Here is a 14900-nt window from a genome sequence, read left to right as displayed (position 1 = left end):
TGCAGAATGAGGAAAATTCAAATGCATCAAGTGACGCCGGTGGAGCCACAACACCTACAACACCCACCGCATCGCAACAAACACCGCCAACATTTAACAATGCCAGCAACACCATTAAGCAACCAACATCAGCTACGGCAACGCCTATGGTGGAGGATCATTCGGATAATAGTAACAGTGGCAGTGCGGCGGCAGTAAGTGGTGGGGGCAATGGAAGTGCAGCTGCGCCTGTTGCTAGTGCTGCAGCAGCTACAGCATCAACACAACCAGCAACCGAAGTGGCATGCTCGTGACCGCCGCCAACAACGACAGCAACGCCGCATCCCCATCTTTATCCTCCCGCACATACGTTGTTGACCCATGGTTCGCCACATCCGCTACATAATACGCATAAATTCCGTAAAAATAACAATGCCGCTGCAGCTGCCAATTCCAATAGCATTTTTTGCCAACGTCTAACATCCTCCTCTGCCACTGGCTCATCGGCGTCCACATCGCCCTCAGCAACTGCATTATTGTATAATCGACATGCCAGACGCCTATCCAATTCATATGGCAATAGCCACAATCACCACAGCCATAGCCACAGCAGCCATAAGCAGCAGGCGCATCATCATCAACAACAACAGCCACATATGTTGCAGGGACATCAGCAACATTTAACCATAACTAAGAATACAAACAACAACAACAACAATAATAATGTTAATCACAATTTATCTGACACCGAAACCACTGGAACACCGGCTACAGCAGCAGCCACGGCAACCGCAACCGCAACCATAACTTGTAAGTTTTTATCTCAAATCGATTTTGAATCCTCATTTTCATCATCGCTCCATTCTCTATGACCATTTGAAAAACAAAAAAATATTTTTTTTTTGTAAAAACAAAAAGAATTCCTCTTCACCATAGCATTTTGCGCCTCACCCATCCACCCACTTGCATAAACAACTCACCCAAGCCAACTTTTTTTAATCTTTGCGTGTGTCTATCTATATATATGTATTATATACATTATATATTTATTCACTCATTTTAATTCTACTTTAAAATTTTTTTAGGAAAATTTTTTACAATTTAAATATACCTTTAGATATATATATAAAATTTTTTTATTTCTTTAGAAAAAAAAAATTAATAAAAACCAAAAAAAAAAAAAAATTGCAAAAACAAAAAAAAAAAGCAAACAAGAAAAGAATACAATAAAAAAATGCAATATTTTAAAACAATTTATATTTTTTTATAAACCAAAAAAAAAAATAAAAATTTAACAAAAAAAAAAAAAAAATAAAAAAAAGATAAAAAATTAAAAAAGAAAAAAAAAACCAAAAAATTCCCTATCTGTTGATTTTTGATTTGAAAGTTTTTTTTACGTTTAATTACCAAAAAGAAACGAAAAAATAGTTTTTAAGTTTTTACATGGTTTTGGGTTTCCTCTCATTCTTCCACTTTCCGTCGAATTCGAAATTTTTCTTGCTACAATTCGGGTACATAGGCATAGGGCTTCTGGAGCATCACCAAGTCACATAGGTTCCCTTGGGGTTTTGTTTGAATGAGTTTTATATGCTTAAGCTTCTATATATGCCATGTCTGGTGGTTGTGTCAGTTGGGCCCATTTATTTATAGTCTGCCAAATCTCACTCAAATCGATGCTGCGTCTTCTGGTCCTCAAGAAGTCAAAACATAACTAAGGGTTTCAACAAGGGTTTTGCACGTTATTGGATTAGTGTAATAGTTGACTCGATATTATATATTTTTTTTAAATTTGTTCAAAAATAGTATGTATGGGGTGCTTTATGACTTTATTGACTAAATATGTTGGGCTTCTTGACACTCAAGAGATTGTGGAATCTATACTTAACTTGACCAATGCGTAGTTTGAATCTCGGTCCATGTTATGTATCGAGTTTGTATTGTTGTAGCAGTTTGTTGTGTTCTATCTTTCGTCTGCTTGATTCTGTTGTGTGTCAAGATCCAGGAACTCTGCGACTAAGATGGGGTGTGTCCACAGGGATCTGGGTCTGAGTCGAGTGGGTCTGGCTGGGAAGTTAAATAGGCGAGTTTGTATTGATTGACAAATGCTCGTCATAGCTTCGATGGCTTACCTGTATCCAATCGGGACAATCCGGTACGAACAACCGGCCCGATGTCCCGACGAAGTCCTTCATTGGCATAACACACTGCCACAACAACAACAACCTTTGTCCCATGGTTCTGAGACCTAATTGAGATTTTGAGTAGCAAGATGCCAAATTCTGAAGTTATAGACTGCGGTATGGTAGAACAATTTTAAAAAGTTGTTGTTTGACCAACATGCATAGAGATGGGCGATAGGTAACTACCCAAAATGTATTTACCCGGTAAATTGGGTAAATACCCGGGTATTTACCGGGATATAGCTGCGATCTAGACCGATCTGCCGATATAGAGTATTGAGCCCATAAGAGGAGAATTTTTCATCCGATTTGTATGGAATTTGAAACAGAGCGTATTGATGGAGCTCTACACGTTTTTGTTGAATATCGTCCAGATCGGGGCACATTTGAATATAGCTGTCATACAGACCGAAATCCCGATTTAGAGTATTGTGTAGAGTATCTGGTCCACATTTCCTATATGGCCAAATCTGGACGATATTCAACAAAAAGGTTTGGAGGGGTACCAAAACGCACCGCTTCAATTTTCATCAAAATCGGATGAAAAGTGCTCAGTTTAAGGGCTCAATACTCTATATCGGGAGATCGGTCTATATGGCAGCTATGTCCAAATATTGTCCGATCTGGACGATATCCAACAAAAAGGTTTAGAGGGTTACCAAAACTCATTGTTTCAAATTTCATCCAAATCGGATGAAAACTGCTCCTTTTATGGGCTCAGTACTCTATATCGGGAGATCGGTCTAAATGGCAGCTATATCCAAATATGGTCTGTTCAGGACGACACAAAGGTGTAGAGGTCCATCAAACCACACTGCTTCAAATTTCAACCAAATCGGATGAAAAATGCTCCTTTTATGGGCTCAGTACTCTATATCGGGAGATCGGTGGTCTATATGCCAGCTATATCCAAATATGGTCTGTTCTGGACGCTGATCAACAAAAAGGTTCAGAGGGGTACCTGAACTCGCTGTGCCAGCCTATATGGCAGCTATATCCTTATATGGTCCAATATCAAATTTCATTCAAATCGGATGAAAAATGCTCGTTTTATGGGTTCAATACTCTATATCGGGAGATCGGTCTATATGGCAGCTATATCCTTATATGGTTCGATCTGAACGATATTAGACACAAAAGGTGTAGAGATCCATCAAACCACACTGTTTCAAATTTTATTCAAATCGGATGAAAAATGCTCGTTTTATGGGTTCAATACTCTTTATCGGGAGATCGGTCTATATCGCAGCTATATCCAAATATGGTCCGATCTGGACGGTATTCAACAAAAAGGTTTAGAGCGGTACCAGAACTCGCTCTGCCATTGAAATACGATGAAAAATTCTCCTTTTATAGGTTCATTACACTATATCGGGAGATCGGTACATATGGCAGTTATATCTAAATATGATCCGATCTGTACCAGATTTGTCGGGAATCTACCAGAACGCACTGCGTCAAATTTCATTGAATTCGGGTGTAATAAATGGATCTTTTATGGCCTCAATACCCTCAATCAGGGGAACGAGAGGTCGGTCTGGAGGGCAGCTATATCCAAATATAGTCCGATCTGAACCACACTTCACAGAAATGGGTAGGGGTCCATCAGAACTCACTATGCTAAATTTCATCGAAATCGGATGAGAAATGACCGATTTATTGCCTTTAAGTCTAGAGATCGGTCTATATAGCGGCTATATATATATATATATATATATAAAATCCGATTTTATGATATCAGAGGATCAGGTTTACATACAAAGAATACGAAATCATCAAAAATTGTTTGGAAAATGTTTTTATACCCAGATATCTATCTGCAAAATTATAAATACCCAAAAAAGGTATTTTTGGGTATTTACCCACTATAGACATACACCTAAGCCAGTAATCGGCTTGTTGTGCACTCTAAACACTAAAAAGTAACCTCGAAAAAGAAAATTTTAAGTTGGGAATTCCGTGCTACTTACAAAATTCTTAATTGTTTTTTATACCACTCCATTATGTTGGTTCATGTTTGGTATCTTGCCCCCACCTAAGTACCGGTGTCCGATGTCTGCCGGGAAATGACACAGAAAATGCACCAACGTCTCATCATCTTTCCCACATGCCCTACACATGGTATCATTTGCCACACCGATTTTGCATAAGTGTGCTTGTAGTTCTATGTGTCCCGTTATGACACCAAAAGCTATACTGACCTCCTTCTTACTTCCTTTCAGTAAAAGCCTCGTCTCTCGCGATCTGGATCCCGCCATAGGATTTTCGCCGTACTAACGACTGTTTAGCTGTTTCACAATGTTACACAAGCGTTTGACGCCCACTAACCTTAAATCGGACTGCGTCGACCCGAAAGGCTTCAGGTTAACTAGGTTAATTGACGGCAGGCTTCTGGCCTTCACTGCCAAATTGTCTGGCCTTTCATTCCCCATTACTCCGTTATGGGCCGGCACCCAACCGATGCGGATCGTGTGCAGGATCGTATAATGGACAGGTAGTCGAAAACAGATCTTAATCCCGGGGTTCTCAATGTAGACCTCCCTGGCCCACCCTATCCTCCAGCTTTGATCCATCTATGTAGCATGATCTTCCAGATGGCGATATCAGGGTTCCATCAACCCAATTTTGTGACGCTGGAAGTGCCTCGCTCCCGACCTCAAGTGCCGTGTCAGGAAACCGAACGGAAACCTCTTCACTTCCTTCCAGGTATCCCCATCGTCGCCTCGATTAAACCGCGATGGTATGAGCTGCTCCCATCCTCAATGCTTTCCCCCATCGCCTTATGTCTCATAGCCGCAGCGGCTGCTTCACACTTAATCTGTATGTTAATGGGTCGGATATCTAGAATAGTCTCCAGTGCCCCTGTAGGCGTGGTCCTCATCGCTCCGCCTATGCCAAGACAAGATGTTCTCTGAACCTGTTGTATGGTCCTTATGTTGCAATTTTTCTCTATAACAGTCCACCAAACTACTGAGGTGTAAGTAAGTAAGGATTCAGGTCCCATTTCGAGCATACGGCCCGTCTACATAGTGCCCAACGCCTGTAAGCCTTCTCAGTACGCTCCTTAATGTGACACTTCCAATTAAGTTTCCCATCCAAGATCACTCCTAAGTATTTGACCTTGTCAGATATCGAAATCGGTTTGTTGAGGAAATTGGGACAATTTAATGCACCACGATTAAATTGTCCCACCATCGCCTTCGCTGTGAACAGGCAGATTTAAGTCTTCTCTGGGTTAAAATTGCGAACCTTAAGTAGCCCATCTGCTAGACCCTTTCGGCCCTTCTGCACAGTTGGTTCGGATCGCTTCCCCTTGGAAGTAATATAACATCGTTTGCGTAGCAGATGGGTTCAAATCCCTCCTCAATCAGCATCCGTAATAGGTTAGGCAGGACAGGCCTGGTCGAATCATATGAGGTTTATATTGATTAAAAGACGTAAAGAGACGCCTCTTATTCTCGGACTGTGGAAGCACAACTTAAGGCTGCAGATAGGAATCTTGATTTGTCATTGGCGTCGCGCGGACTTCTACAGGGTTTGAGGATGTTGTCGTTGTGTACACTGAGCTCTTGCCAATAAAGGACTTCATCGGGTCAATCCGGTACGTAAAACCGGCAGCCATGGGATTGCCGCAGGGTTTGCGGATGTTGTTGTTGTTGTAACAGTTTGTTATGTTGTTCTATCTTTCGTCCGCTTGGTTCTGTTGAATATCCAGATCCAGGAACTCTGCGACTAAGGTGGGTTGTGTCCAGTGGTATCTGGGTCTGAGTTGAGTGGGTCTGGCTGGGCAGTTAAACAGGTGACGTATGTCGTGTGGTCCCAGTTTATAATCGGGACACACATCCTGCACATTGGCATCAATCCTTGCTCTGTTGGAGTTGAGGCGACTGCATCTGCCGGAACGTAATTGAGCCAGAACTACTCTGGTTTGCCGGGGGAAGTCAATTTCTTCAGGTGCAGTGGGAGGCGGTCGTTCTCCAAGGACTACATTCACCCGGTAGCCATTTACCGCCTCTACTACCGTGTCTGCATGAATGTTGCCTAGACCTGCTTGATATGCCGCTTGATCTAGAGGTTCTCTTTTGTAGAGAACCTCTAGATCAAGCGGCATATCAACCTCATGCTGTAGATCATGTAGATCTACTTTTAGGCTTTTGGGCAGTGGAATCTATTCACAAGATGATGATTTGGATGGTCTCTGTGATCTACATGCTTAACAGCATGTAGATATGTCTTCACACTGGTAGGATCAGGTTTTGAGGTGATGGAGAGGAGTTCGAGACGATTAATTGCGAGGAAAACACACGTGACTGTGACTGAATACCCATTTACCTGTCTGTATTCTCTACTGGTAAACCACCCTTTTGTCCTGCTAGACTACTTTAGGAGTCTGAAATAGTTAACGCGAAGAAACTCTCACCGGTGGGGGCTCTTCTTCGGTCGGCGTGACTGCCATATTTCTATCATACTCGTTGGCTTCCTTGATGGAACTCTATATTCTCTAATAGCGCCAAAGCCACGATTGAAGCGACTTGCGATAGGGATTGCTTAACGCGCGCACTTCAACCTAAGCTAGCTCCCAAATAAATCAATTGCAGAAAAGCTTTCAAATTTTGCCCATGAACATTCCACTAATAAACAGGGGCAAACTTCTCACAAATCAATTAGTGCAGTCCGATTCAATGATAAGGGGCCTCCTTTTTATAGCCGAGTCCGAACTGCTAGCCGCAGAACAACACCTCTTTGGAGAGAAGTTTTACAGGGCGTAGTATCTCACAAATGTCGCCAGCATTAGGAGGGGAAAACCACCACTGAAATTTTTTTCTGATGGTCTCGCCAGGATTTGAACCCAGGCGTTCAGCGTCATAGGCGGACATGCTAACCTCTCGACCATCATAAAATATTGGTGCCACGTTTGACAGCTCTTACATATTCTCTCCACATGCCACTGCAATTTGCGATAAGGCCAAAAGTAGAAACAACGTCCTCAAGTCAATTGTTGGTAGAACTTGGGGGGGTGATAAAGGAACCCGGCACGGGATAGCTGTGAACAGGACACAAGCTGGAACCTTTAGGTACGATCTGTGTGGTGCCGATAACTGTAACGAGAAGCTTAGTTGTGAGCTACCGGCCACGTCCACAGGTTGCGGATAGTGGAATGCTCCATACGGAGTAACTGCAACGGCGGACAATCAGCGGTATCGAGCGGAGAGTCTCAGTGAGAGGCCGGGCGGCATCAGCTCTTGCTTAAATACTATGCTCGATATGACAATGCAAGTTATTGGTACCTTTAAATAACCAATGGTCACCCTGTTGCCGCGGCGAATTGGTCCGTTGGACCGGAACGAGCGAGAACGTTAATAAGATTTGCTCACCTACAGGAGTTCGACGAGGATCGCCACCTCCGCATGAAAATGTGGCTACAACAACAACAAAGAAACCTTGTTGTTGTACACTGAGGCGGCAACCCTTGCCGATGAATTACTCCATCGGGTCAATCCCGGCTGCCATGGGATTGGGAAACCTTGTTGATCACGGTCTGTAGTAAGTTATGCAGCGCTAGTGTGGTTCCGTCAGCTATGTGACACGCAGTAGAATAATATTCAGATCTCGTAGAATCCCACTCTCCTCAGTTCTCACGTGGACCAACATCTAGTGTAAACAACTTCGTGTTGATTCGTTCGGCTGAATCTATTTCAAAGCTAGTTCTTTTAGTTGATTCTGATGATACTCACACAAACACAGTTTGGTCCTTTTAATAGTGATAGCCTGCACGAGAGGTTCAAAGCGAGAGGATCAGCGCTACAAGAGAGAACCTCTTAATCAATCTACATATCAAGCGGGTCTAGACAAAATTCATGCAAACACGGTAGCAGATGAATGTAGTACTTGGAGAACGACTGTCATCCATTGCACCTGAAGAAATTGAAATCCCCGGCAAATTCGGGTAGTTCTGGCACAATTACGATTCGGTAGATGCAGCCGCCTTAACATGCAGCATGTGTGTCCCGCTTGAGACCTGGAACCACACGACACAAGTCACCTGTTTAACTGCCTAGCCAGACTCACTCGACTCAGAGCCGGATCCCTCTGTAGGCACCCCAACTTAGTCGCAGAATTCTTAGATCTGGATATTCAACAGTACCAAATAGACGAAAGGTAGAACACAACACACTGATACAACAACTCTCCACTCCATACCGCTGATTGTCCGCGACTGTAGCTGTAGCTGCTCCGTATAGCAATCTGTGGATACGCCCGGTATGCCCTACAGCTAGGATTCTCGTGAAGTCATTGAACACACATAGTCCACGCAAACCGGAGCTTAGAGTTCCAACCTGTGTGGTGCTCATAGTTATCCCGTGCCGCGATCTCAGGTGATGATATGGGCAGCTGAGACCGCCGATGGCCGCTCTCCAATCGCTTTCATCAAGCCTGGCTTTAAAGTAAATGCAACTTATTATCAGGAAATCTTTTTGGAAGCTTTTTTGTAACCGTGGACACGCAAAAATTTCGGTTGTAGATCCTGGAAGAGACTTGGCACCGTCACATAAATCACGTGTAAACCATACTTCATTTCGTTCATACAGTGGCTATTCAATTCGTCAGATGTCAATCAGATGGACTTTTCTATGTGGGCCATTTTAAAGAGCAAAATGGAAGACAAACTAATAAAAGAGTGTTTAGTTCGACCGTGCCGAACTTTGGATACCCACCACCGTGGATATATTAATCGGGCAAAATAAATCCGCTTTTTATGGGATTAAGACCCTAAATTGGATGATCGGTTTATATGACAGCTATATCTAAATATAGTCGTGATCTGGATCATATTCTGGTCGGATGGCGGCAGGCTTAATACAAGTCACTGTGTCAAATTCCAGCGAAATCGCATACTAAATGCATCTTTTATGGGACTTAGACACTATGTCGGCAGATCAGTCTATATGGCAGTTATATCCAAATATGGTCCGATTTTGCCCGTTCAAGTCCGATTTGGCCCGTTCAGCAAAAAGTCGTATCTGAGCCACATTTCAGCTCAATATCTTAATTTTTGAAGGCTTTATTGTGATTACAAAAAACGGACAGACACGCGAACATCGTTAAATCGCCTTAGAATTTTGCGATGATCCGAAATATGTACTAGGCCGGGTTGATATGTATGGATGAAAAAAAATTGAAAAATCGTATAGCAAAAACTTACAATTCTAAGATGTTTCTCAGAAGAAACCAAGTATCTAAAATAAAAACACTAACTCGTGCCTCTGGACTTCAAAATTATTTTACCCACCACCATAGAATGGGGGTATACCAATTATACCAATCTAGTCATTCCGTTCGTAACACCTCGAAATATTTTTCTAAGACCCCATACAATATATATATTCTTGGTCATCTCGTCGTTCTGATTTGATTTAGCCATGTCCGTCCGGTCGTCTGTAGAAATCACGATAGAGGTCGAACGCGTAAAGCTAGCCGCTTGAAATTTTGAACAGATACTTAATATGGATGTAAGTCGTTGGGGATTGCAAATGGGCCACATCGGTTCAGATTTAGATATAGCTCCCATATAAACCGATCTCCCAATTTGACCTGAAAGACGCAATTTTTGTCCGATTTGGCTGAAATTTTGCACATAGTGTTCTGTTATGACTTTCAACAACTGTGTCAAGTACGATCCAAATTGGTTTATAACCTGATATAGCACCCATATAAATCGATCGCCCGATGTGATTTCTTGAGTCCCTGAAAGCCGTATTTTTGTCCGATTTGGCTGAAATTTTGCATGTAGTGTTCTGTTATGACTTTCAACAACTGTGGCAAGTACGGTCCAAATCGGTCTATAACCTGATATAGCTTAATATCAATGTAAGTCATTGGGGATTGCAAATGGGCCATATCGGTTCAGATTTAGATATAGCTCCCATATAAACCGATCTCCCGATTTGACTTCTTGAGCCCATGGAAGAAGCAATTTTTGTCCGATTTGGCTGAAATTTTGAGGATACTGTTCTGCTATTACTTCCAACAACTGTGTTAAGAACGATACAACTTGGTTTATAACCTGATACAGCTTCCATATAAACCGATCTCCAGATTTGATTTCATAAGCTCCTGAAAGCCGCAATTTCAACAACTGGTCTATAACCTGATACAGCTCCCATATAAACCGATCGCCCAATTTAACTCCTTGAGCCCCTGGAAGCCGCAATTTGTGTCCGATTTGGCTGAAATTTTGCATGTAATGTTCTGTTATTATTTTCAACAATTGTGTTAAGTACGGTACAACTCGATTTATAACCTGATATAGCTCTCATATAAACCGATCGCCCGATTTCACTTCTTGAGCCCCTGGAAGCCGCAATTTTTGTCCGATTTGGTTGAAATTTTGCACATAGTGTTCTGTTATGACTTATAACAACTGTGCCATGTACGGTCCAAATTGGTCTATAACCTGATACTGCTCCCATATAAACCAATCGCCCAATTTGACTCCTTAAGCACCTGGAAGCCGCAATTTTTGTCCGATTTGGCTGAAATTTTGCACATTGTGGTTTGTTATGACTTCCAACAACTGTGCCAAGTACGGCTTAATTCTGTCTATAACCTGATATAGCTCCCATGTAAATCGGTCTCTCCACAAGTCACTTTTTTCGTCCGAGGACGAACGATAATGATTTTTAACAAAATCGGTTCAGATTTAGATACAGCTTACATATATATATTTCATTCGATATGGCCACAATTTTGATCCGATCTTTAACAAATTTTGTACAAGACGTTCTATTTAATGTTCCAACATGTGTGCATAATTATATCAAAATCGGTTCAGTTTTACATGTAGCTCCCATATATATCTTTCATCCGATATGGCCTCTTAAGGCTGTAGTAGCCACAATTTTAGTCCGATCTTCACAAAATTTTGCCAAATAGCGTCCTTGGACCAAAAAGTGACTAGTGAGAAATTTAACGATAATCAAACAACAAACTTTGATCACAAGAATATAAAATATCGAAAAAAACGGAAAAAAAATTTTGAAGTTGACATGATTTTATTTTAGATACATGATTTTTTAGGAGAAATATCTTAGAATTGTATGTAGTTTAAGTTTATGCTATGTGATTAAAAAAAAAGTTCACCCGGCCTAATATACACTTTGTATGGTCGGATATGGATATTTCGATGTGCTGCAAACGGAATGAATAAATGAATATACCCCCTATCCTATGGTGGTGGGTATGGATGGGCTGAAGAAAGCTATTGAGCGGGACTGGCCCCGAATACAGGCAGCTTGCAATTCGTTTTTGACTGACTCAGAGCAAATGTCAATGCAAAAAGTGGTCATATCAAAAAAGTGGATTCTGACATAACGAATACTCCCACACATTTTTGTGATTTGAATCAATGAACAAGTAAAAGCGTGCAAAGTTCGGCCGGGTCGAATCTAAACCGAAACCTTGGATCGAATTTGTCGAGTTCTTTTCCCGGTATCTCTGTTGTGCTGTTTCAGGCTATAGACCGATTTCGACTATATTTATGAAGGTATGTTGAAGGTCATGGGAGAAACCGTTGAACAAAATTTCAGCCAAATCGGATAATAATTGCGCCCTCTAGAGGCTCAAGAAGTCAAGATCCCAGATCGGTTTATATGACAGCTATATTAGGTTATGGACCGATTTTAACCATACTTAGTACAGTTGTTGGAAGTTGTTGGCGAAATTTCAGTCAAATCGGATACAAATTGCGCCCTCTAGAGGCTTAAGATGTCAAGACCCCACATCGGTTTATATGACAACTATATCAGGTTATGAATCGATTCAAACCATAATTGGTATAGTTGTTGAAAATCATAACAAAACACCTCATGCAAAATTTCAGCCAAATCGGATAAGAATTGGGTCCTCTAGTGGCTCAAGAAGTCAAAATCCCAAATCGGAAAGATGACAGCTGTATCAGGTTATGAACCGATGTAAACTATATTTAGCCCAGTTGTTGGAAGTCATAACAAAACACGTCATGCAAAGTTTCAGCCAAATCGGATAGAAATTCCGCCCTCTAGAGCCTCACGAAGTCAAGACCCCAGATCGGTTTATATGACAGCTACATCAGATTATGGACCGATTTGAACCATACTTAGGACAGTTGTTGGAGGTCATAACGAAACACGTCATGAAAATTTTCGGCCAAATCGGATAGGAATTGCGCCCTCTAGAGGCTGAAGAGGCTCAAGAAGTCAAGACCCCAGTTCGGTTTATAAGACAGCTATATCAGAATATAGACCGATTTCCACCACACTTGGCACAGTTGTTGGAAGTCATACCGAAACGTGTTATTCCAAATTTCAGCCAAATCAGATAAGAATTGCGACCTCTAGAGGCTCAAAAATTCAAGATCCAAGATCGGTTTATATGACAGCTTTAATAGGTTACAGACCGATTTGAACCATACTTAGAACAGTTATTGGAAATCATAACAAAACACCTAATGCAAAATTTCAGCCAAATCGGATAAGAATTGCGCCCTCTAGAGGCTCGAAAAGTCAAGATCCAAGATCGGTTTATATGGCAGCTATGTCAAAACATGGACATGTAGGGTTTAAAAAAATACGCCAGTATGGATGGTCCGAAGAAAGAAATTATACGGGTTTGGAGCCGATTACATTCTTGCATCTTGCTACTCGTATTTGATCGACTCAGAGCAAAAATCAAGGTAAAAGATGACCATATCATTATTATCAGCGACCTCAGAAATGTTCAGATACTTAGAGGAGATTAAAAGAATACATGGAAAAAATTGAAAACTTTGTTCATGATGAGAATGGGGAATCAAATATCAGGAGGATTACACAGAGTCGTATCAGCTTTCATACACTGCAATCTCCTGGCAGCCGGTTGTACGCACCAGATTGACCCGATGGAGTTCTTCATCGGCAAGGTCTGCCTCCTCAGTGTATAACACGCTGCTACAACAACAACAACAACCGGTTTTATTGGGAACACTTCGAGTCAGCTATAAGACGTAGAAGTGCCGTAGAAGTTTGCCCCTGATCATTAATGGAATGTTTATGGGAAATTTGCGTATAGTCGTTTTTCATGGTTTACTCAAAATGATTGACTTTTGACTCTCAAATACTGCGGGATCTCAAAGATAGGATTACATCTTATCTATTCTTTCTTACAGCATTTCTTTTGATCTTCAGAGATTTTAAGGAAATGTTTAGGGGTTTAAATCTTTTTTAAGGCGTAGGACTCCTTGATGATCAACTTTTTTTTATGTATTATCGAAATATTTACATAATAAATCGAAATATTAACATAAACATTACAAGGTAGTAGAGATATTTAAAAAGAAAACTAAAGTTTTTCAACACTGATAATAATTAATAATGCTTAATGTTTTTATTTTCTCTTTTTTTTGTGTTTTTTTTTCTATTCTTTTTCTTTTTTTTACAGTGTAATAAGGCCTATACTATACCCATAAAGCTCCATGTATACCCCCCCACCCCATACCAGCCAGCAAAGCCAACTCTCTCTCCTATCCCCAAAATAGATTTAGGATTTAGCTATAAGGACTATTGGTTTTAAGCCACACATTACATGATGATAACAACAAATTTGAAAGATGAAGAGAAAATAACAACAAAAAAGGTGGGTGCTTTAAGCTCTACTGCCCGAGAGATATAAATAATTATAAAAAAGATATTGTTAAAGAATTTCAATAATTACAGAATACCCAACAATACAGAATGCCATTGGTAACATTTGAAAAAGGAAGAAACCTCAGCCAGGGGAATGTTTACAAACAAACAAAATGAAAAGGGCTATCCATCATCTAAGGACTAAGGAAATGCAGGCAGACTCTTCATACTCCCCACAAAAAGGACTTTTGACCATGGTCAAAGTCCTGCTGCAAAGCAACGCGAAGAATAACAATGGTAAACAAATAATTGTTATTAACATTTGTATATTTTACAGCTTTCAAAAAGCTTAAAAAATTACCTTCGCCATCAAAAACCCATATCAACTACTTTACGCCCAACAGGGGATGATGTTGCCACGATTGCTGTTCACAACCAACCGTCTTTTTGCCAATCTTCAAGGATGATGGAATTCTTTTTTATTTTGCCATACCAGACCTCTGGCCCAATCACATCAACAATAGCAACAGCAACAGCAAAAACTTAAGTAAAACGAAATCTACTCTTAATTTTTTCCACCATAAAAAGAAAATAAAAATGAAACCCCTTTTTTTGATGGTTTATATATTTACACACACACAACAAACTTGAAAACGAAAAAAGAGAAAAAGAGAGAAAAGCAAGAAAACCGAAAAAAGGTAAATCAATTTTAAAAATATCCAATTTTTCCTCCCCCATCTATAAGAAATTTAATTTTATTAAATAACCATACAAAAAAAAAATGATAAAATAAACAAAAAAACATAAATAAAATAAAGTGAAAAATTAAAAAAAAAAAACACAAAAATTTAATAACAAAAAACCAAAAGAAAAAATAATCGCATTTTTATTTATAACACTAGCTAACCCGGGCCCGCTCCGCTGCTCCTTCTTTTACTTTATATGGAACAAAATTTTTTTTTTTGGGGAGTGGGCGGCCACTCAGTGACTTGGCCCTGAAAATATATATATTGGGTTGCCCAAAAAGTAATTGCGGATTTTTCATATAGTCGGCGTTGACAATTTTTTTCACAGCTTGTGACTCTGTAATTGCATTCATTCT

The 14900-nt window shown here is 40.5% G+C and overlaps 1 protein-coding gene across 4 annotated transcripts in view; it reads left to right on the top strand.

Annotated features, from left to right (window-relative positions):
• Positions 1-14634, top strand: part of LOC106096249 (poly(A) polymerase type 3) — a 36309-nt gene extending 21675 nt beyond the window's left edge. The window contains exons 8-11 of one of the 4 annotated variants that reach the window (XM_013263900.2): positions 6-789; positions 13614-13808; positions 13889-14095; positions 14203-14633. In XM_013263900.2, the coding sequence (XP_013119354.2) occupies positions 6-293 (288 nt within the window). In that variant the 3' untranslated portion in view covers positions 294-789; positions 13614-13808; positions 13889-14095; positions 14203-14633. Of the gene's footprint in view, positions 1-5; positions 790-13613; positions 13809-13859 lie in introns of all 4 variants that reach the window. The other 3 variants (XM_013263898.2, XM_013263899.2, XM_013263897.2) reach the window with 3 other exon arrangements.
• Positions 14635-14900: the final 266 nt, after the last annotated feature.

This window comes from Stomoxys calcitrans, chromosome 5 (assembly GCF_963082655.1).
Source record: "Stomoxys calcitrans chromosome 5, idStoCalc2.1, whole genome shotgun sequence".
Classification (NCBI taxonomy): Eukaryota; Metazoa; Arthropoda; class Insecta; order Diptera; family Muscidae; genus Stomoxys; species Stomoxys calcitrans.
Note: the sequence above shows the minus strand (reverse complement) of the source record. Positions and strands in the feature narration are given on the sequence as shown.